General features: G+C 40.6%; 1 protein-coding gene across 1 annotated transcript in view; it reads right to left on the minus strand.

Moving 5' to 3' along the window:
- The window catches only part of Pcsk1 (proprotein convertase subtilisin/kexin type 1), a 41,574-nt gene extending 19,395 nt beyond the window's left edge, over positions 1–22,179 (minus strand). The window contains exons 1-7 of the mRNA XM_040728997.1: positions 21,770–22,179; positions 18,839–18,943; positions 15,852–15,962; positions 12,328–12,474; positions 11,069–11,145; positions 4,916–5,004; positions 1,258–1,430 (exon numbers count right to left, since the gene is read on the minus strand). Coding sequence (XP_040584931.1) covers positions 1,258–1,430; positions 4,916–5,004; positions 11,069–11,145; positions 12,328–12,474; positions 15,852–15,962; positions 18,839–18,943; positions 21,770–21,949 — 882 coding nt within the window. The 5' untranslated portion in view covers positions 21,950–22,179. The remainder of the gene's footprint in view (positions 1–1,257; positions 1,431–4,915; positions 5,005–11,068; positions 11,146–12,327; positions 12,475–15,851; positions 15,963–18,838; positions 18,944–21,769) is intronic.
- Between the last annotated feature and the right edge of the window lie 2,486 nt (positions 22,180–24,665).

The raw sequence follows: 24,665 nt of genomic DNA on the forward strand, positions 1-24,665 counted from the left end.
CTAAAAGAAAAGACAACACATAACAATGTATCATCATCTATTCTGGTTACCAGCAATTCCACCAAAACTACCAGGAAATACACATCCCCAGAGACAACTCTTTGGAATCTGTCGTTAAGTTCAGGGTCAATGTCAGACTGTATATTACAGACCAGGACAAGACTGTTCCTGCCAGTCTCTAGTTGTCAGGGCTCTCTGTGCAGTGGGGTCCAGAAAAGCTTTTCCTTTCTTCTTTATTAGTAGATTCATAACCTGGCCTTTAGCACTGGATTAGAATTCTTTTCACTCTTCTCTTGGCTATGTCACTATACTTGAATCTTTGAACTTCCTCTATTTCCGAATGAATCGTCTGGCTGACTGATAGAATGACGAAATCAGGCATTATTCAGATCTGCCTTGCAGCTGCATTCAAAAGGACTCTGCATTGAATGAAACTCGTCAAGGCCACTTTTCCTGTGATTTTTCAATTGGTGCTTTCCAAAGCTTCTACTTTTGTCTTGTCCTGCATAGTTCAAGGTCTTAGAATCTGTCCAATAATGCAGTCAGCTCAAGTGAAAGATGACAGGCCAGGGGATTCCAGGGGTGTGTGTAATGTGGAAGGCAGGGTGTTATTACTTTCAAGAATGCAACTTGAACAACTGCAAGAAGTCTAGGTTGTGGATGACCTATTGAAACTGCTGAAGAAAAATGAGAAAGATGTCCAAAAAGCCGTGTGTATACATGTCTCTGTGTGCGTATGTACATGGATGCAGGTATTTATGTGTGAGCGCATATATGTGTATGTCCAGATACATGCATTTGTGTAGGTGTACATGCATGTGTGTGGAGGCCAGAGGTCCATATTGACTGTCATTTTTGAGGCACTATCTACCTAGCTTTCAGAAAAGTCCATCTTGTTTGTTTAAAGCATGTTCCCTCATGAAAGGCTGGCCAGGTAGTGATCTTCAGGGATCTTTGCCTGCTTCTCCTGCCTTGGCAGTAAACATGCACTGTCATTTGTGGCTTTATACCCAGATGCTGGGGCACAAACCCAAGTTTTCACATTGTACAGCCATCACTTTTTCAAATGAGCTATCTCCATAGCCCCAAGAAATATTTTAAATGCAAGTATTTTAAAAGTAATGAATCTCTGTGCCATGTTGAACCCAAATATGGAAATGCTCTTAATCTTGAACGCCCATCCCCTGTATCTTTCCCTCTAACCTAAGATTTTTCCTCTTGTGATAGTTTCATATGAGTCCTTATTGAGCATCTCACCTGTTTGACACCATATTCAAATGCCTTCTGGGCCAGTCTTCCAGGCCCCTCCACAGTTTTCCCGTCATCATTAGGGCCCCAGCTTGCACTGTAAATATCTACATGGCCAGGGTTGAAGCCAATTGAACTGGCCTCAATTGCATCAGTTACAATGCCGTCCAGCATTCTTATACCTGAGCAAAAAAGAGGAAGCAAGACAATGAGAATGTAACAGGAATGTTACTGTGTCCACATAGAAAAATAAAACACTGAATAATCACATTCTTAAAGGACTTTGTGAAACAAACAAACAAACAACAACAAAAAGCAAAGCACTGGATGTTTGCAACACATGTGAGGCAGTTCCTAACAGCAGTAAGGGGACAAATCCATGTCTCTGTGAAGGAACTTGGGAGTCACCATTATGTACTATAAAGTAGCTGAGATTTGTTGCTATTGCTGATGATTCAAAGCTGTTCCCAGTAATACCGAGATCAAAAGGAAGTGGCATCTTTGCACGAGGAAATGCCATGGCTACTATTCATTAAAAGTATCTCCTCTCCCTCTAGCATCGGAACAAAGTGACAGATGAGAGAGCTTTCAGAAGGAAAAATAACAAACATCCCTCCCTCGACACACCTGCTCCTGACTGTGCCATGTGGCTGTGGCCCGATCTTTCATAGAAATACCCTTATTAGAAACTGCAGCCACAAAAGATCCATCTCCAATAAGAAGCTAACACAGGGAAGGAACCATTTTTCTATGAACAAATTAAAAGTAATCCAAAGGTCATTCTTTGATATGCTTGCTGAGAAATACATTTAAAGAACATGCTTTCTTTTCTTCTAAATAATTCCAAGCATAAAGTCATTGCAGCAGGTTTTACTCCCGAGGGAGTTGTTTTTCATCAGGAGGGAGCTCTTTATGCTTTCCAGCACCCTGTCACCCATCATCATACTCATGAATCCAAGAGTCAAAGAGGAAAAGCAATCTGAACAAGACAGGCAGATACCTGGCTATTCCTGGCTTTGGGCTGATAATGTGCCACACTACACAGCCTTAGATTTTCAACTACTATATGCTATGGAAGAGAGTTGGTAGATATGTAATTCACACCATCAATAAAGGTTTTGTGGTTTTTAGAGCATTGCTTTTCTAAGCAAGGCAGCAACTAAAATCCCAGAAGTTGGATGATGGAGACAGGAGGGTCCATAGAACAAGACCAGTCTTGGCTACACAGTGAGTTCAAAAGACCATCCTGTGCCGCAGACCCTGTCTGAACACAAAAACAACAATGACAAAATGCTTTAAATGTGTTTGGAAGAAAAACATTTCAACTCTAGTTTTTCATAGCTGTATTGATACTGAGGAAGCTATTCCACCTCTCCATTCCTCATTTTCATCAACTCTATCATCAACTCTAAAATGTAGGTGATGACATCAGCACACTTGAAGTATATGCAGTCATTAGTCCACATACATTGCACACAGAAACTCATCTCTTTACAACTACTGTTTCAAATTGGTGCTGTAGTTCTTCTATTTTATATGTGGACAGACTAAGGCCTAAGAGACAGACTAAGGCTTCTTTAAGGTCACATAGCTTCAAAGCAGAAATCCAGGATCCAAACTCCAAAAACATGGCACCCAAATCTACACTGTCCACTTCAGGGAACATGTTCTATAATATACTGTATGATATTTGATTGATGCACAGTAGATGCCTAGTACATTAAATTGCTCAAATTGGGACTGGAGCATCAAAGGTAAGAGTGATGAAATAGCACAGTAGGTTTAGGATCAGAAATTTTATGTCTTTCTTTGATGTTTCCACTGGCTGCTATTGGTTACCTTAAGAACTTAATTACAATTCTTCTCCAAAACCTGAAGGATCAGATAATTTCCTCACCAACTATGGATGTTTGGCTTACAGCTACTTAAAAAGTGAGTTCTTTTTGAGTTGATTACATGATCTGTGCCTGCTTTCATTGTCTGTAAGTTAGAATAGCATTTTGAAGATGATGGTATTAAAAAAATCAGGAGTGATACTTGAAAATCTACATAAGTATCCTACATTGGTGAGGATGCAGGCATATCCACATCACAATGTGTATTTATCTGGTTTCTAAAAAAGAAATCTATAGCCAAATCTAAAGTGTAACCAGGTAGATTTTAATGAGACTTTATTGGAATGACATACGCTACAAATGATCATTTTGTGGTTATGTTTTGAAAGCAAAATTAAACTCAAAGTTTACTACATAACTATGAAAGCCCAAGATAGGGAATAAGAAAAGAGAAAATTTTTGCTTTCTTCCTATATCCTGATGGATGTGCTTTCCACTGTTCTCCACTGGAACCCTGATGCTGCCAATGGGTTCTCTTTGCCTTCCCAGTGGCTCAGTCAAATGCAATCACCAATAGGAGTGTGATCTTGTAAGGTGAGTGAAGTCTTGTTCATCTATACCCTACCCACTTGGAAGTGGCTTCTTTTGCACATGTGAAGCTAGAGCTCTTGCCTGTAGATGGAAATCTCTGTCCCTCAGCCATTTATTCCCAAATAAACACACAGAGGCTTATATTAATTATAAACTGTTTGGCCAATGGTTTAGGCTTCTCACTTGCTAGCTCTCTTTTAATTAACACATTTCTATTAATTTATGTATCTTCACATGGTTTGGCTTACCAGAGAATGCCCAGGCATCCTACCCTTCCTGGTGGTTGCATGGCCTTTCTCCCTTGTGACTCACTCTCCACCTTCATCCTCTCAGAATTCTCCTAATCTGATAGCTCTGCTTATACTTCCTGCCTGGCTACTGGCAAATCAGCATTTATTTGTCAACCAATAAGAAAAACATATATTCACAGAATACAGAAGGACATCCCCCATCACTTGCCCAGGAATTCTCTATAGCTATGTATTTATCTCTCTACTTTCTCTGGCCTCTCTTTCTCCTTGCTATTTTGAGCCTAGAGGTGGTAACCTCTTCATATTCTAATTAGTTCCTTGTTTGCTACTTCTAATTTATAAAGGCCTCAATTACCTCAAATATCCTCAATTACCCTACACTGAACAAGTCAGCTACTGATTCTCCTTTTTTGCCATCATAAGGTGGACTACTTTGTGTAACAATAGCATATTTTTAAAAAATCTTTTAAAAACTATTCTTTGAGTCTGGCATGGTAGCACATGCATTTAATCCCAACACTGGGGCAACAGAGGCAGGTAAATCTCTATGAGTTTGAGGCTAGTCTCATTTACAGAGTTAGTTCCAGAACAGCCAGGACTGATACACAGAGAAACCTCGTCTTGAAAAGAATTAAAAAAACACAACCTTATTTTTTACTTATAAGCAAAGAATTAAGAAGCAGGCAAAGTCTAGCTTATGCTCTCTTAGCAAGAATTTAATAGATATCCTCTGAAAACAGAACATAGAGAAAATTCAATTTCACTCAAGTGCCATTCAACAGAGTCATTATTTTTCCTGCAAGGATGTATAGGCTATATTCTAGGAATTCAGAGCCACTAATTTCTTGCAAGCAACACTCAAGTCCTGCAACAAATTTTGTTAAGAACTCATTTCCCCTTGGGTTAGGGAAAGTCCCCTCTCCCCATTTTATAGCAGGGAGTACATGCCTTCAATTGAAGTGCCAAACTGTAGGAAAAGGGCAACCTTACCTCCAACTTTGGAATTGTATGCAACTCCAACCCCACACTTGCGATTATTTGCTTGCATGGCAATTTCTCCTGCACATCTAGTTCCATGTCTAAGGGTTAAAGGAGTAAAACTTATAAAACAGAAGCAAAGATAACAATTGTGTTTTGCACATGAATCCACGGTATTTAGATGTGCTAGCTTTTTATCAGCTTTCTTCCTTGTGTTCTCCCTATTGGAGTCAAATAAAATCTGACAAGATAAAGGATATAGGTAGTGGGCAAAACATGTGATTGTGAAGACCACATAGAACATACACAGAGAACCCAACCAGTGTAGCTGCTGACACCATTGTGAATAAGCCAACACCCAGGGACAGTCACCAACACATCTTCTGCTTCTTACATACTGGAAGTGAAATGGTTCCTCACTTTCAAATCTAGGAATGGTTTTGCATTAAGTATTCCTGATAAAATGGTTCTTCGCTTTCTATTTTGGACTGAGCCTCAATCAGCCCTCATAAAGTGTGATAGACAAAGGTCCCCCTTGCTTGCCCTTCTCCATGCCTCTGACCATGTGTCACACCACGATACCCAAAGATGATGTTATCAAGAGGAGGATGTGATTTTCTGGGGATACTGCAGACTAACTGAGAAATGAGACATTCTTGTAACCTGGTTGAGAACTAAACTAAACTAGTTTTCCAGTCAACTGAAGAGAGTGATAGGTGATTAAGAATATTTGATGGAATACACCAACCACTAGATCATGTCTACCACTGAAGAATCAGTTCTGAAATTCTGGAGAAAACAATTGTGCTTTCTTCTGCTAGCCTGACTCAGGGAGGCCCAAAACTGATGAGAATGCTAAGCTGAATTTATTTCCAGGATTCATTCCATTGCAGAAGCAGCTGACTGTTCTATGAAGCTGCTAGTGATGTACAAGAGCCACTGTCAGGTGTGCTGGCATAGAGGATTAGAGAAGGGTTCACCCTTCAGGAGCAACACTAGCCAGCTACTTCTAGAAAGTACTACACTGACCATAGTACTTCATCCTAGCACAGGATATAAAATTCCTGAAGTTACTGAGCCAATGAAGACAATGTTGCTTATTATTTTCCCTGATGTCCCAAAGAAGATTTCCTGGTCTTTTTTGACTAAATGGTTATTAGTGCTCCCTCATTCTAATAGAGGACAGGAATTCTATGCCGGTTTCTATAACAGGGATTACAGTTTTAGGATTTTTTTGTTGTCGTTTGTTTTTCTTTATTTTTATTGCAAGCTAATATGTTCCCATTTAGTTAGGTAGAATCTCCATGATTCCTTGAGATTCTCTCTGTAATGGTTCCCTCCCCCAGACAGCTTTCAAGCACTGAAGCTGATGTGGGAAGAAAACACTGCCCTTCCTTGTAACTCTGAGCACAAGGCAGCAGGTGAATCAGATGTATCTTGCTGCCATTCAGGACCCTATGGTGAATGAAGCAAAAAATGGGCAAGCAACAGTAACAGTGGCTGGTGTTAATGGGAACACATTATGCAACTTCAAGTGTCTTGTAACTTCTGAAGCTAGATCATCTGCTAGTGATTTTTAAATTCCCATTTTACATTTTATGTCTGACTTAGGGTTATCTCACAGGCAACTGAAGCTACCTTGGAACTTTCTGAAGAATGTTTACAAATCAGAACACATAAAAGATACCTACAATAGCTTGTGTCTGGATTCTTTGACCAACAACTCAATAAGATGCACCCTATACCTGCTATTGGAGGTTTTGCTTGATGGCATAAGTTGATGTATTCTCTCCCTCGTTATATGGTGACTCCATTTAAATTTTTTTATATAGTATATACTTAAGGAAGTTTCTAGAGTAGTAGGTTTCCATAATGTCCTTTTGAAAAACCATATGGAAAGCCATTTCGACTGGGGTAAGATGGAATATCAAAGTAGTTTAACTGGCATTTTCCTGATGACTAAGGATGTTGAACATTTTTTTGAGTGTTACTTAGTCATGTGTTGGTTTCTTTCCACAGCATGATGGATGGCAAGGCCCTATAATAGCTGAAGACACAGTTTACTTATGCCATCAAATACAGAGAAATCAGGCTGTTGCTCAGCTGGAAAAGTCACCCCTTCACTGACTAGTGATCATGGTGTTGATAGGTCCTCTGCACATTACTGCAGAGGAAAAGTACACATCAATCTCATCCAGCTACAAACTCTGTAACCAACAACAACAATTTGCCTACAGTATATACTGGTGCAACATTGGCTCCCATCCATTGCAAGATGGGAGCCCTCGATGAGGGTTGAGTAATGCACTTATTATGGGTATAGAAATGTGCCATTTGGAGTCTTTTTGTTGTCATGCTCCTTTAGTACCGGGCTTTCTCCTAGGTCCATAGCCTATCTAGTTATGGGCTCTTAGACATGGCAGTTATGTGTTCCATCTCATAGAATAGGCCTTAAGTCAAATCAAAATGTGGGTGGTTACCCAAACAAATAAACATCTTCTACTAATTTAGAACCATGGAAGTAACTTCATTTTAAAAATTGATTTAAAAAATTTTCAAAAGGTATTGACTACTATTTTGCTTACGACATCCTTGTGACACTAATTACTTGACTGGAAAAGTAATCTGTAATTGGTGTTGCAATAGTGAATAAAGATTCATGTCGGCTTAGCAGTAAGAATTACCTGAAATTTTATGATTTATTGTTTGGTGATTCCTCTTTTGATTGGCATAGGGCATTCATATGTGGCACTATGTGACTCCTTATTAGTAATTATGAAGGACAGTGATAGGGATGATTTAGAGAGATAATACTCATGGATTTGGGAACCAATAGGTCTCCAGCTGATGTACAAAGTCATTTATTTTCTAAACTTAAAAGATGTTATGACTAGCAATGTGCTAGAAAGTCACTATTTTTTGTTGTAGTTTATGATAAATGATAGGGATACTATCTTTATGGTTGATAGACAAGAGTGCTTTGAGAAATATTCTCATGTCATTTTCAAATACAGATTCTGAATTGACTGAGGAAATCAAAATGTTTCTCCTGATGCTCCTATCAAATGATGCCATTCTTGTTATGCTGATTTCTTAATGAAATGAAATCCATCTCAATTGTTAAGTGAGAAACCTTGACCACTGTCATTGTCAATACCACTACCATTGTCCTTATCATTAAAATCATTTCAGTAAACAATTATTTACATTTCTGTACATTAATCTCCAAGCTGTAATTATGAACACACACATATGCATATTTGCGTAGTTTCCATAATAATAGTCATATGAAGTATTCATTTTTAAAAGATGTTGAGATCTAAACACACACACAAAAAAACCCACTTTGTTGAGTAGAAGAGGTAAGACTAATCTAAACACATCTCTAAGCCTGCTGTTAGCTGCTGTGCTGATGTCATATTAACTCCATACCGTGCATATGGAAGGCCCATGGTCGGCAATGCTCTGGAAACCCAGAGTTTTCAGGATAAGCATACATAACACTCACTATAAAGATAAAGCAGCTACCTCTATACAAGGTTTGCTGCATTTTGGATGTGGAATATTCCACAAAAGCCCATGTGTCAAGAACTTACCTTGAACCTATTGGAAGATACTGGAACAAATAAGAGGTTAATTTTATGTAATTAGGGACACACCCTAAAAAGTTAATTGTCAGATGTTGGTCTCTTCCTCTGTACTTTCTGCTGCTGTGAGATGAACATCTTATCCCACTACATCTCACCACAAGTCCAAAGAGCAGCAGACACAAACAAACGTGGACTGAACCCTCTAAAACTGTAAGCCAAAAGAAACATTTCCTCTTTTCAAGTTGATTTAATTTTATTTGCTCCAGTAATACAAATATGACTCATATGAAGTCTGGGCCCTTTTCATGACCAAAGAAATGGGAGAGTATCACTACACAAGTTATCACCATGTTGTATTGTATAGCCAGGCCCCAAGCTCTCCATAGGAGGGAGGTACCCTGCCTGCTCTCACTAAGTCTCCCCAAACTCATCATTTGGGCATAGGCAGGTTGCTGTTGGTCTTAACTAGGGATTCAATGGAAGTTTCTTTTATGTCATTCCAATAAGTAAGGTAATGCCTATTTGCAAGTATTTACTGGCCATTTTCTCGGGAACGTTCAGAAATATAGATAGCAGGTGCTTCGTTACCCATTTTAGATGATAAGAAGAAGAAAAGTAGAGGCACTGAGAAGTGAGTGATTTCCCGAAGGTTACTCCAATTCCATGTCATTGGCAAAGCTACAACTTCCAGCTAGGCTAACACCAACCATATGGCAGTGTTCCAAAAAGAATCCGTATTCCTGTTGTTTCTGACTGTTCTACCTGAGAAACATGTCTAAAATCTTGTCTGTGAGCTCTGTTGTCCTTCTCAAGATATCCGTACTTTCCTCCGAGGACACTGCACTAGCTTTCCCACTGTGTTGGTACTGAAATGTTATGGATTTGTAGTTAACGCCTTTGCTCAAACCCAGAGAAGTGGAACTAAAAGAGTAGTGTACAAATCCTACACCACCTTCCTTATTCTTCAAGGAAGAAACAGACATCTGCAAGTTGAGGTCAAGTTTATATTGGCCTAGTTTCTCTTGATGAATGTTGTCCTTGTGGAGGTGGGGTGTCAGACAGGGGTAGTCCTAGATACAGACTTTCTGTAGATTTATAGGAATCTCAGTCAATCTTTAGGGGTCTGGAGGAAATCCTCAGGCCTTTCCCTCAAGTAATAGGTACTGATAGAGTAGGCAATGCATGTCTGGCATCTCTACCTGAAAAGGAGGTATGGGAGTGGTAGGCAGGTGCAAGACATGAGGCTGGTACTTAGCTCAGGGTGAGCGGAGTTGCAAGTGTAGGGCAAGTACCCCTTCTTGGAGAGGGGTGGTCCTTAGGGGGTGGGGATGGGTGTGGTTTGCTGTCTGAATCTGTTGTCTGCCTAAAGAAGGGACCAGGTACCCAAATAAATGAGGATGAGTAGAGCTGGTTGTAATGAGTGGATTGGAGGTGGAGGGGAGTCTAGGCTTCCTATAAAAGGATGAGACAAAGAAGAGCCCACACTGGAGGTAAGGTTGTGGTGGGAAAGGATACCATGTGAGTTGTTGCTCCTTACATGATGGAAGTGTACCAGAGGGTCACAAGAAGACAGACAGGACATGTGTGTTCCTTAGGCAGGTCAAAGAAAAATAACTTTAAACTAAAGTACTACCCAAGGCATACAGGGCCCAGAGGAAAGAGAACCACTTCATGTTTCATGTAGAATGTTTCACACACCAAAACCTGTCAAGACAGTTCCTATCTTCACAGAAACATGCCCCAATTTTGACCCCAATTTCATCTCTTTTGGTGAAAGTCTCTTCTATGTGGAGAAAAAGTTTGAATGTCTCCTCGAAGCCTGCAATAAATATCAGTATGATAAAGGTAAGTACTCATGTGGGCATAGATATTTGAGACTGTATGTTTCTAGAGTAAAGTTTCTGTAGAGTTAGGAGAGGGCGTTGAAAGTCTTTGGCACGTAACTTTGGAAGGACTGACTAGTTCTTGGCTTCCCTTATACTGTGAGACTCCAAGGGAAAGCTATTAGCCTAAGAGCCACTGGCTCATCCCTTTTCTCCCTCAGAAGAATCCTAACTGCTTCGACATCTTAGAGACTGAGCCAGGTGCAGATAACAGACCTCAACTGAGCTCCTTTTGTCTGTTGTCAGACCATGACCTTCTGGTGGAGTTAGGTTAGAAAGCATAATTGTTATTGCCATGGGAAGTTGTTGGGTGTTATTTATCTGCATATGTTTCTTTTTCATGATTAATAACAAGCATGAAGGGGTAAGGGAGGCACACAATTTACATCCATTACATTCCTAACATTCTTCCTGAATCTACAAATATTCAGTTATACTTGAGGTGCAAATTTCATGATATAAGAATGATAATTTTATAAAATAAGAAATTTCACTAAATATGCTTCTATAAACTAAAAGGAATATGAAAACAGGTTTTTGTTTCTGCTTTAAAAAACAATGAAATATGGTGTGGAGAGTATGTAGTAACATTTACTAAGACTTGAAATTGGACTAAATTTATAGCATGTCTCCCAGACAAGATAAAAAACATTTTACTTAACCTTATTCCTCCAAAACACACATTTACTCACTTGTTTTCGTTTGTGGGATCGTATCGGGGAAATGGATCATGATCATTATCATTAAAATCATAGCTAGCCTCTGGATCCTAAATAGACAACAAAAATAACAACATAGAGTCATAAAAGGTAGCACTTCTGGAGCCTTTGCCATGCTGGCAGACAGCCCCAAACAGCATATTTCAGAGCTTTGAGTCTGACTGAGCATGAATGATACCCACAAGCCAGCAGCACTGATGAGCAAGGTACCCAACACTCAGTGAATGTAGCAAACTCATATTTCTCAGATGCTCAGAAATCTGTAAAAGGTCAGCATTCCATGGGGTCAGATGTCTCATTCTTCAGAAACAAAGAGTGAGGCCCAGAGAAAGTCAGTGACTTATTAAGACCACAGAGCTAGATACTCATGTGGTAATATGCATCTTTTCATAACCAACATGCAAAGAGATGACTGTGGGGTGGATTGACTTCTATGATGCTTTCCCTCAGCCTTCGTAGGCACAGTAAGAACTCATGAAATTGAATTACTGAAAATTTGCTTGAAACTCAAGCAAGCTTAACTTGCCTGTTTTCTTTTCCAATCATACTGCTGCATTTAGGCATCTCTGACTTAGATCCACTACCACTATTCCTATTCCCCTAGGTTTTAAAAACTCTTGATTTCTACTCTGAGCCATTTTTTAAATCTCTTCCCCATAGTCTTTTTCTTTTGTCGTTTAGCTTTGAATTATGACTAGGGAATTTTGCATGGGTAGAAAGGACAAGAGAATGATAAGGGATAATTTGATAGATGAAATATTCGCCTCCTGTTCTAAGGGAAATAGATCCATAATTGGAGTTCATGTTCTATTAGTAACTTAACTGATAATTATTTGCCTTCCTGCTGCTAGTAAACTCTTCCCTTCTTGGCTTGACATTTTTACTGTGGTACCCACAGTGGGAATTGCACTCATGCAAGAAGAGATACTGACCCATAAGGCATTTGAGAAAATCACCAATAAAGTGGTATCATTCAGCAAGCTTTGGCTGATTGCTTGTGGCTCATCATGTGAAGGATTTTAACAGTTCCATTTATGTAAGCACCCCCATCCTACTTCCTAACACAGGGTGTTAGGAGTCATCTTTGACTTTGATGGACTCTTCTTATGCCTCCTGGAACAGGCTGATAGGACCTAGAGAATGATGTCCAGGCAGCCCGCCTCTCTTTAAGGAGAGAAACGCCCTGCATGTCTGCAGAGATGGCTCCCTAAGTGAAAAAGATAGGGACTCACATAATTGGCATATATGTCTGTGTGATTCCACTCCAAGCCATCATCCAGCACAGTAATGACAACTCCTTTGCCTGTGATGCCCTTTTGCCAAACCGGTATCACGTGAAGATCCAGCTTGGGCAGAGCTGCAGTCATCCTGGTGTCTTGCTAGTGAAGAAAAACAAACACTGGTGAAATTATGGTTTTTCTTGTTTAATCAGGGACTTAAGGTCATTTTTTTTCTTTTTCCTTGGGTAACAAAAAGAAGGCAATTGGGTAAAATGAAAACACAAAGTTGAGAGTTCCAGCCTAATAACACATTTATGCTGCTCTTCTAGTTGTCCTAATTAGAAAAACCAAAACAAAACAAAATGTAAGAGCTGAATTATCTTGGGCCTCTTTACACACACTCTCTGTTGTTTTGTCCAGTTATATTAAGAAGCTCAAGCTTCCCTCATGCTGAGGTTTTATTTGGTGGTGTGTGTTTTTATCTCGACAAAGTCCTGAGCCTTCCTTGCTACACTGAGTTCTCATCATGTATGGTTGTTGTAGAGATATTCTCCTAAGAAAAATAAGCGCCTCGGAGACTAGCCTCACTAGAAATTTTTATTTAATAACTTTTTTCTACTTATATGTAATTTAGGGAATATTTTCTTCCCTTTTCTGGTAATTTTCCTAATACTTACAGTGTGCATGACTGTATAGAAGAGTTGGGAAATGAGGTAACACAGATATGAAAAGTGAAAACTGCAGTAGGAGTATGAAGGACCTGGTGATATAGAATCAGCAAACAATGCTAAGTAACCACAATAAAAATCCAATGAATAGGCTGTCTCCTTACTGATACTTCCTGAAAAAATGTAGTAGTGGTGATGGCTCACCAGGCGATTGTGAGGCTGAATCACAAGAGTTGGAAATACATAGCCTTTTGATTGACCAACGGTAGAGAAGGCTCTCACGTGAGTGTGCAAGTGTATAGTTGTTAAAAATGTGGCCCCTTAAGACTTCCAGTGGAGGAACAGGCACACCAACCCAGCCACATAACTTTTGACCTACAGTTTGTCCTGCCTACAAGATGTGCTGGAGTAAAGGCGGAATAGAAATTGCGGGAGTGGCCAGCTAATGACCCGTACTATGAGAGTGAACCCACCCCTGACACTGTTTTGAGCACCAGGACCTAGAGGCTGGATATCCTAGAGACCTAGGATAGAAGCAATATACTAGTGAAAAGAAAATGTCAGTGGAATGATGCCTAATGATATTCTGCTACACTCATAGATTGGTGCCTAGCTCAGTTGTCATCAGAAAGGCTTCATCCAGTAACTGGCAGAAACAGATGCAGAGACCCACAGCCAAACGTTAGGCAGAGCCCAGGGAAGCCTGCAAGGGGCAGGGTAGAGAGGGTTGTAGGAGCCAGAAGGGTTAAGGACACCACAAGAAACCCACAAAATCAGCTAACCTGGACTCGTAGGAGCTCACAGCTCACAGAGACTGAACTTAGACCAGGGAGGCTACCTGGGCCTGACCTAGGCCCTCTGCAGATATGTGTCAGTTGTGCAGCTTGGTCATCTTGTGGGACTCCTAACAGTGGGAGCAGGGGCTGGTTCTGACTCTTTTGCTGACTTTTGGAACCCTATTCCTCATACTGCGTTGCCTTGTCCAGCCTTAATAAGAGGGGAGGTGCTTAGTCTTACTGCAACTTGATATGCCATGTTTTGTTGAAATCCATGAGAAGCCTACCCTTTTCTCAATAGAAACAGAGGAGGATTAGATGGGGGTAGGCAGTGGCAGAGGAGAGGTGGGGGAAAGGCCTGGGAGGAGAAGAGGAAGGGGAAACTGTGGTCCAGATGTAGATATAAATTAATTAAGTAATTAATTTAAAAAAAGAATATGGCCTCTGACTTGCCCTTTTCTGAAAGGGAAATGGGGAGGAGAGAGCAGAGAAGAAACTGTGGTAGGGATCTAATATATGAGAGAAGAAGTTTTTTAAAAGGAGTATGACCTCTGGAACCATGAATGATGACCCTGCCACCAGCGGTCATACAATTAATCACACTGAAGAGAACACCTTGAAGTCAAGCAGCATCGTGTACATACACCAATCAAGGCTCAGCAAACATCTTGAAGAAACAGTCATTTACAAGAGTAGGTATTTGTTTTTTTAATCTTTTTATTTAAATTAGGAACAATCTTATTTTATGTGTCAATCCCAGTTCCCTCTCACTTCCGTCCTCCCCTGTCCCCCACCATCCCCATCCCATCTTTCTTCTGCTCCATAGAAAGAGTCAGGCCTTCCAAGCGGGATCATCAAAGTCTGTTACATTTGGAGCAGGGCCTAGGCCCTCCCCCCATGTGTCTAGGCTGAGAGAGTATCCCTCTGTGGGGAATGGGCTCCCAACATCCATTTGTACACTAGGGATAAATACTATTCAACTACCAGAGGCCCCATAGACTCCTCAGGCCTCCTAACTGACACCCACATTTAGGGAGCCTGGTTCTGTCCTATGCTTGTTTCTGAGCTGTTAGTCTGGGGCCCATGAGCTCCCCCTTGTTCAGGTCAGCTATATCTGTGGATTTCCCCCAAGGGCTAGGTATTTGTAAATAGAAATTCCTGGAATCTTTCCTTTTGCCTCATTCAGGGTTTCTTGTCCACAGTATGTCTAAGAAATGTCAATTTGGACTGTATATTATACTGACTATGATCTATGAGTCATTTAGAGGCTTCTTGAAAGTAAATTCCATTGTAGTGATCTTTCTGGTCTTTCTGGAAATTGTTTTCTGCCCAACATGATTCTTTTGCATTTACACCAGTTATACTTAAGACACAAAGACAAGAAGTATTAACATATATGGACTTGTTTTGGACACTCATTCAGCAAAACAAAAGGGCCTTGTTAGGAAAGCTCCATTAGTCCAACTTTCTAGAGGCATAGCCTTTTCCCAAATTCTGTGTAAGATGCTGTGATGGCCCTTCTTGGTTGTCAACTTGACTATATTTGGAATTAATCAAAACTCAAATGGCAGGCACACCTATGATTGGCTTTTTCTTAATTAAGTCATTTGAAGTGGGAAGACTCACTTCTAATCTAGGTCTTTCGAGGTGGAAGGATCCACCTTTAGTCTGGACCACACCTCTGCTGCCACCCTATATAAAGGAAATGGAAGAATGGAAGATGGAGGATGACTTTCTTTTTGCCTGCTTGCTCTTGCTAACAAGCCCATTCCGTCCCTGGCATTAAAGATTCCAGCATATTCAGAAGACCAGCTGAGACATCCAACCTCATAGACTGAACTTGGAACTTCTGTTGCTACACAACCACTTGTGGACTCTCTGGACCACAGCCCATAAGTCATTCTAATACATCCCCTTCTATATATCTATCTATAGACTTTAGATAGATAGATAGATGGCTAGAAATATATTTATCTTGTAAGTTGTTCCTTTAGAAACCCCACCTAATACAGATAAAAGCATAGACAGATCCACTTGTAGATGACGCAGCAGTATAAGAACCTAGATCCTACACAGTCCTTTCAGTACTCACCAAGTACCACTGCTGATTCCACATTGGGTCATTGAAGAGATTCAATGCTGAGTCCTTTTGAACTGAACGTTTGCTTCTCTCTTTCTGGTATTGTTGTTCAGCCCATATCACCTACAAATGTTTTTATGGTAAGAAATAAAAATCAAGTTTCCACCTGGATATAATCATCTCCAAGAGCCTCCCTACCAGAACTTATGTAGCTCAGCGATGTTTTTGTTTGACCACCTCAAACTCCCAGCCCAGGGAGAAGAAAAGGTTGCTCACTGAGGAGACAAGGGTTCCTTCCATTACAGTAAGGAATCCTCTTACAGGGAGAAGCAAAGGAGCGAGTACTTCAGATCATCTACACTGTGTTAACAGTGGGAATAGAAGTGCAGACTGCTGTCATCAGAAACCAGACCACAGTACAGGTTTCCACACTGAAGCTTCAGGGCTCAGTGGCTAAAAACTGGCCAGTTTCACAGAACAAGTCAACCAGCCAAGGGTGTTCAGGTACTGTTGTTAGAGCTTCCTTGCTGCTTTGTTTCTCCCTTCACGTCCGAAGGTAAAAATTACAGGTGTTATGTAACACAGGTGCTGTGTGTGCAAATTTGGAACTTTGGTTCCTCTATGTTTCTACCTCCTGCCTAGTAGTATTTAATAGGAGAAACAGATTGAAGACCTGAGGTGATCAATGAGTGTTACTGTCCAGGCACACCTGTCATTAATTTAGCTGCATGTATTATGCAGTATAAAAATTACCTGGCATAACCTTATCATATTTGAGGCCCTGTGAGAATGCAGGGCTGTCTTGCAGTTATTGTCATTATGAGACAATACTATATTCTTATTTTGCTGGGAAACGGGACTGTTTCCTGCTCCAAACACAGATTTTCTGTTGTGTATTTAGTGACAGTCCACTGTGAGGTGCGGTATGTTTAAAATGAGAGGATCAAATCCAAAAATAAAAAAATGAAAAATAATTTCAGCTGAATGCCAAACACATCCACTAGAAATGCCTTAAATTTTCAAGCACAAAGTGTATTGCAAGCCTTTTATAAATACTGGAGGTACTGGAGAGCCAGCAATTAGTCAGTATAATTTATTTTAAAGTGCTTGTGTTTTCAGACTATCATTGTGCCTTAAAATAACACACTACTCAGAATACATTGCCTGCCATCTACCTTGGTCTTTGGAAGCTGGCTGCTAGGAGATACACACAAATCTTTGTGTGAGGGGAAACTTAAAGTTGGGAATTTCATCAGTGTGTGAAAGTAGGCATCACAATACATTTCATGGGGATTAACTGAAAGAATATCCCTGGTTGAAAAGAGCAGCAAAGTGAAAATGAGGAGCAATTTTAAGAACAGCGTGTGAGAAGAACCACTCTGCCATCCGATCAGGTCAACACTCACTTGTAGCAAACCATAAAGTAGAACTGCACTTTAATCTCTGGAAGAACAGACTAAATGGAATAGAGAATATTGTCAGTGCCTTCTTATTGTATGTATAATAGGTATCATGCTCTTCATTGTAAATAACACTTTGGATCTGTGAAGATACTAAAACACCATCTTGTCCACTGCAAACTTCAACGACTACAAGGTATTTCCTAAACTAAAATTACCCAGAGGTTAATTTTTCATGGGACTAACTCCTTTTTAATGAACTTTTATTGATGAGTAATTATTAGCCTTTTATTACTAATTATTAACCTATTGTTATTAATGTTGGGCATGCATTTTCTTTCTCCTAGTCACGGTACTGGGAGGTCTGTTTTTTAAAGCCCACATATAAGGAGCTGTCTATTAACTTTTTAAATAAGCCTGCTGGCTTCCAGTTTGATCTACCACATCTAGCCACATGTTGATACAAAGACCTAGCAATGCGGTCCTTGGTCCTGATGAACCATAATCAGTGTGGAATGTCTCTAACGTTTTTGAGCCCTGCAGCCAAAGGCCTAACAATTGTTTCTCCTCATAATCTGTTTTCTTATTTAAAACAAACAATTAAGGAGTAAACTGAACCACAATGTAATTTCCAGGATTCCTATATTCTATGTACTTTCAACTCCTTTGTCACTATTTCCTTCTGTCACTTATCTTCTCCTCCCTCCCAAAGTTGAGATAATACTCTGTATTTCTCACAGTAACTCTCAGGGTATCCTAAGAAACAGTAGTCATGGACACAGACATTAGGCCAACCAGCATGCAAATATTTCTCTAGGAACACCAGAGTTAGAAAGGAGGCTACGTATTTCAACATCCATTCATTCTTTTCTATTAGCATGACTTCTGACCTTGAAAATAGACCCCCACACCAATAAGTATAATTGAATATGCATTCAAACTGTCCTCATGTTATTTATCTATATTGACCCCAGATATTGTTTGTTGTTGGCAAATAACTGTGACTTGGCCTACACACAAGGATGAAAAAGAACTGGCTCAAAGAACATAATGTGCTTGAAAACCCCTCATTAACGAATGCATTAGACGTTCTCTCTTAAACACCAACATATTTTAACAATGCAAGTGATAAAATGTTTTCAGTTATACTGAAGTGTAACTGAAACCAGGACTACACATTTCTTTGGCACCATTTGGGTCATATTAAAATGATCTTTAGATTTTCTTTTAACGATTTCAAAAAGGAGCATTTCATATTTGCCACACACTGTATAAAAGGCTGTTGATTGACTACAGTGTCAATATTTTATTAATTCTTTCTCCTGATTTTCAGCACTCAAAACCCAACTCTAGATATGTAGAAATATATCACATATAACTAAGCATATACATAAAATTAATGTTTGTTAGCTTAATCCAATCCAAACATATTATGAACAATTATGATTCTACAGAAAGAAATAATGAGTAAGACAAACATATATAAATGCAAACCCAGTTATAACACAAAAGTATCAAATGGGAGATGCTTTTGCTCCTGTCGGGAGTTACACAGAACGTAGTTGGCCAGACTGAGTTTGTGGACAAAGGCACACTTACACGATCGTCATCAGATAACCTCTTAGTGATGTGAAGAGCACTTCTTCGAGACCTTCGAGGATGGTTTTTGTGTTTGAATAAGTAGTGATTTTCAAGTGATCCAATCTATTAAGAAAATCAAAACAACAATCCACTTTCTTCAGAACGTATGTACACACTAGTTAAAAAATCAACTAACATGGTTAGATGGCTTTTATTAATACAAATATCTTTTATTAAACACACTGAAATTAACTTTTCCTTCACGAGGAAGGCATGGAAGTCTTGAGATGACTGTCAGGACTCGAGAACAAGGATGATTCTGTTTCCATAGCAATGGGGGTGCTTTCTATTTTAGAGGAGTACCTTAGTATATTTTTGATGAAAAAATGAGTATGTAGATATTTCTTAAAATATGCCATTTGAACAAATATACTCTGTCAGAAAACAACTATTTGTGGAACACAAGAAAATCCCTTAGAATTTTTTAGTGATTACTGCCACATTTAGTTAAAACAAGATATTGTCAGCATAGTGTTTAAATCAAATGTTACCAGCCATTATTGGTGATTCAATTTTTCACTAGCTAAGTGCTGTCAGGAAGTGTGCTCTGTCTAAGATAGGTGCCCCACCTCAGGATATTTGTACTTCCTTGGTAGCTTCAATGCCTTCTGGATCATTTAGACTGTTTACTAGTCTTTGAGTTAAAAGACTTTTATATATACCAGTACAAAATGTGAATTGACTAAATCCTTTAGATGCCTGTTTTTTTTAATTAAGATAAGCAATGTGTTGTTGCAAAAGAAATGGAAATGCTGAGGTTTAGCTGGGAAGCAGAGCCTTAGGCAGTGAATCTACTATGAACTGTACTGCTAGCTGTAGATGGATCTGGGAAGAGATAGCAAAAGCCACAAGAAAAGGCCAGGGTTGCTAGCCCTATTTCTATGGTCAAATAGCTTTGTTCCTTGTCTCTACTCTAGCCCTAGCTGTATCATGAGGCTGTAATGTCAGGATACTTGTCTTAGATTAGTATGATTTTAGAAATGCTAACAAAATGGTACGTGAGCAGAATCAAGAAAGCAAGTTGCTATTTTCTGAAATTTCGTTATTGAATGACATTTTAACTAAAAATGACTAGAAGGAAGCTAGTTTATTTTGAAAAATTATTTTCATACCGATTGGTCTAGGTTTGTGTGGGGGGGGCTAGTTTGGGAGGGAGGGAGGGAAAGAGTTTCATGTGTTTTCTTTCTTTCCCAGCCACAAACACCAAGCTGCCTGTGAAATACTACCTCTGCCACCCCAGGACATACACATTCCCAAGGTGCTTATAGTACCCACCAGGATAATTCCATCTGCTACTCTCTCTTTTGGTCTCCAAATGCTCAAGAATTGCACACAATAAACAAACTTAATTAGGAAGCTGTTTTCTGTCTGCTTGCCAGCAAGCTATTTTCTATGCTGGAGGATTTCTCCAGTCTTACCATGTTCTCCTGGCAACCTGACACTTCTTTCTAACCCCTGCAAAGTAGATATTTTCAGTAGTTTTCTTTCCTGCCTCCCATATTCCCTTTCTCCTTTCTCTCTGAAAACAAACAAACAAACAAACAAAAAATGCTGTGTTAAGTCACTAGCTACAACTTCTCTTACACAAATCGCATTCAGGTGCCAATCTTCATTTCGAATCCACTGTCCCACAGATCTGAATTCCATTGAGAGCACATGTTTTCCTCATTTTTAGTCCCCAGTCCCTAAGGGACTGTTCAAAAAGGCGCTGGGAATTTAGTGAGTTTCATGGTGGGCCTTTCAAAGATCATTTGCCTCACACCGTTAGAGAGTGACCCCTCTGGCTAGAGAAGGCTTATTTCCCAGTGGATTTGATGCACGGAATCGACACCGCCCACGCCGATTACTCATCCGTGACTTCAGAGTCTCAATCACCACCTCCAGAATAGAAAACGCGCCAAAATGTTTTGCAACTCCCTCCTCCCCCCGCTTAACTGTGGACAATTCTCCGGCAAGGGTCGAGGGTTTGCCTCTACTTCTAGGAAAAGAAAAGCTGAGATTAGAAATCACACCCTCTGGATTCCCCCTTTGAGATCGCTCTGCGCGCCCCTCCCCACCTGTCTGTTAGTTCAGCACACACTTGAACAGACATCGGTTTATTTCATAATCTGACACCCCTAGGAGATGATTTTGCACTTAGCCGAGGAACAAGACAGAAAGGGATCCTTTCACCACAGTCATTTCTGCAGCTAGATCCTGCGGAAATATTGGCCATGAAAAGTTAGGAAGCTCAGACTTCCCAAGTTATGGGTGAAAACCCTGAACTTCCCCATAAGCAAGATCCGGCGTCTTCCTTTACCTCATCGCCTTGCAGTTTCTCCCACCACTCTGCACCACCGCCACCAACCCAAACCCCGGAGTCACTAGTCCCAGCAGTTGGCGCTCTCTGCGTGCTCTCGACGCGCGCGGGCATCTCCAAGCCTGCCCGGCCCCTGGCTTCAGGACTGGGAGCTGGCGCTGCCATATTGAAAGCAAGGAAAGCGCCGGCTCTGGACGCAGGCTGCCTGCCTCCCAAGGGGATCGAGCGCACTGACTCTCCCACAGCAGGCAAGAGCCCGTGGACACCTTAAGTTCCCGGAACAACGTGGAAGATTTTTTTTTCTCCCAAACCTCGTGGGTGCGGATTTCAAATCTAGAGCGGACAACAGAGAGATCAGGGTCTGCTGCGGCAGCTTCCTTTGGTTGGCGGCGCCCAGCCCAAACAATAAATAATGTAAGCATTTTCCCTCTGAAAGAGAGCAGGGGGCGCAGGGGCAAAGGGGGATGCTCCTCGCTGCTTGTGACACTGAGAGCAGGGGAGTGCAGTCTGTGACTCCCACTCGGGAGACTACTCCAGCCCCTCCAGTGCCCTCAAGATCTAGAAAGTTTCTCGAAAGTGAAAACTCTTACCTGACCCAAGAGGTCATAACCCAGCTCCTCGGCGATGGCAGAGGCAGCCTCCGGCCCTCCGGGGATCTCCGCCGCCCATTCATTGACAAACTGCCTCTTGGCTTTTACACCGTTCAGAGCACACCAAGCGCAAAAGAGGGCGAAAGCCGTGCACTGCAGAGACCAGCCTCTTTGCTCCATGGCTCCCACCCTTGTTCTCACACAAGCAAGAAGGGATGAGAGAAAAGCGAGACAAGAGAAACACCAGCTAGACTCGACCTTTCCACCCTGTCTCTCTGAACCACTCCTGGCTCGGGTTGCTCCGCAAAAGCTAGGAGTCGCGCTGGGAGAGGCTGGGCGGTGGCAAGCGCCCACTGAAGCGCTTTAGTCTCCTGGCAGAGCGGAGCGCCAGCCTCCCCAGCCAGAATAGAAATGAGTGTTTACACGTCAAATCTACGAAAGCCATCTCTTGACGTCAGATCTACCTGGACTGAGAAGTGGATGGTATTCCCGGCGGGGTGGAGAAATGACTAAAACAAGCAGGGAAGGATTAAGGAAAGGAAAGGACTGTTTAATGGGATCAGTCCATTCTGTGGGGTCTGCCCATAAATACTGTAGCTACCAGAAACAGCTCCATTCTTCAAAGAGAAGCGCCCTATTTGAATACAACTGCCAAGATCCCAAGGCAGGAAGCGCACCCCCCCCCCACCTATTTTCTCTGTGTTACTTTATTGTCTCCTATGAATGTGCCCGGGGATGGGGGGTGGGGTGAGTGAAAATAGGATTCTAATGGCTCTTGAGTTTGAGCATTTGCTATAAAACAGACAAAACCCAGGACTCCTGCTGAGATCTTTCAAATCCGGTAGTCTAAGAGCAGAGGAGGGAAGCTACCTGCTACTTTCTTTCTACCCCAAATCACCTAAGAAAACGAGTGCTTCCTTAAGACGGTATTGAAACAACGTTTTCAAAGTGTTTTTTAAATTACTTGTAGCTCCTTCTCTCTTGTTTCTGAGCCCAGCTAAAGTGATATCTAAAAGTCTACCCCAGACTTTGGGAACCCAGCGCCACCATCATTGTAGTATTTACATCAGCACACACACACACACACACACACACACACACACACACACACACACCACAAAGCGAGATTAATTAGCAACATGAGTTTTCAAAATACAAAAATGTTTTAAATTTTCAATAAGGAGGTGCACTGTCCCAAAGGTTTTTGTATTGACTCAGGAAAGGTAGGAGTGAGTTTCATTACCCCAGAACTTTTCTGTTTTTCCCTCACTGGAGATTTCAGTTTGGGAGCTGACCAGAAACTGTGCCACTATTCTCACATTAAATACACCATGTATCTTTGTGAAAGACAAGTTTTCCTTAGGGAGAGAATAAGAGAAGTCCCCACGCCTACCCTTGAGATACCATTGTGACTTCCTTGTCAGAATCCATCGGGGTTCCTTCTGGGATTGAACTGACCACAGCAAGGCCAGCTTTTAGCATTCAGCACCGAGGTCTGGACAGCGACAGCGCTTCTGGAGAAGAGCTCCATCTGAGCAGCAACAGTCTCTGCTTTGCCTCCCTGGGCCAACTCTCAGCTGCTTCCTCTTTGACCTGGGTCTTGGGAAACTGGCCTAAGTGGGAGTGAGATGAGGTTCATGATGGTCATTTTGTGCATCTTGGTCGCCGGAATGCTTTGGACTCTGTCCAAAATTAAAAGTGCAAGGAAAAGAAAGTGAGAGAGTATTTCTTCTGAAAAAGATTCTTCAACCTCCTTAGGTGTGTGTGTGTGTGTGTGTGTGTGTGTGTGTGTGTGTATGCGTGTGTGTTAAAGAAAGAGCTAGGCTGGCAGTCAGCAACCCCAGTGATCCTCCTGCTTCTGTGATTCAGTTAATAGCTTATTAGATGTTTGGGAAAGTAACAAGAGCAAGATTAGAATGAAAGAAAGACTAGGCTCCTACAGATTACTGCATCTGTTTGGCCTTAGAAACTTATGCTACTGTAAAATTAAATATGCACCCTGACATAACACACAATTTGCACAAAAATCATTGCAAACTGAACAAAAAGAACATTTCCAGACCCAATATGATATTATTCAGAAAATACTAAGTTTTTAGAAAGCATTAAGAATATTGAGCTAGGGGGATTGCTTCAATCCAGCCTGGGTAACAAAACAGGACATTTTGTTTACAAATAAAAAGGAATGACAATGAAATAGCTTACTTTAATATTTCCCAGTCATTATTTAGACTTAAAAGTGTGCCATGAGTCCATGAGTAATAACAACTGAATGTTGAGTCCATAACTAAAGCAGAAGATGTTGTGGAATAGAATATATATTAGAGGCAACATTTATTGGGTTTATAAACCTAGAAAATAATATCCATGTGGTACACTGAGACAAACTGGAGGAACTTTGGGTACTTGGTATATAGGACTCACAGAAGATAATTTCTTTACATAATATAATTATGATAAGAACATAAAATGCACTATTTTAACAACATTAAAATTGAATATAGATAACTTTCAATCTATCTATCTATCTATCTATGATCCCATCAAGACAACTTACCTTGGGTTTTATGTTTCCAAATTGATATGCTATTTCTCATCAAAACACATTAATAACATTTTGATTTTATTAGTTTGCATATAAAAGGGAATAATTTAGACACTGTACAGAACTGTGTTTCTATTATGGTATGCTTTAATAACAAATAATTTTTTTCAAATTGTTGATGGTGTACTTTTACACAGTAGGGAATGAAATGATTGCAGAACTCTAAAACAAGCCAAGAATTATAGCCTTCAGTTATTTTATTTGAAATAATATAATGTTTCTTTGTCAAATTAATTATCATAATTCCATGTGAGGATATTTACAGATTTAGAGTTTACCTTACATAGTAGT

Source organism: Mesocricetus auratus, unplaced genomic scaffold (genome assembly GCF_017639785.1).
Source record: "Mesocricetus auratus isolate SY011 unplaced genomic scaffold, BCM_Maur_2.0 Super-Scaffold_100020, whole genome shotgun sequence".
NCBI classification, from domain to species: Eukaryota; Metazoa; Chordata; class Mammalia; order Rodentia; family Cricetidae; genus Mesocricetus; species Mesocricetus auratus.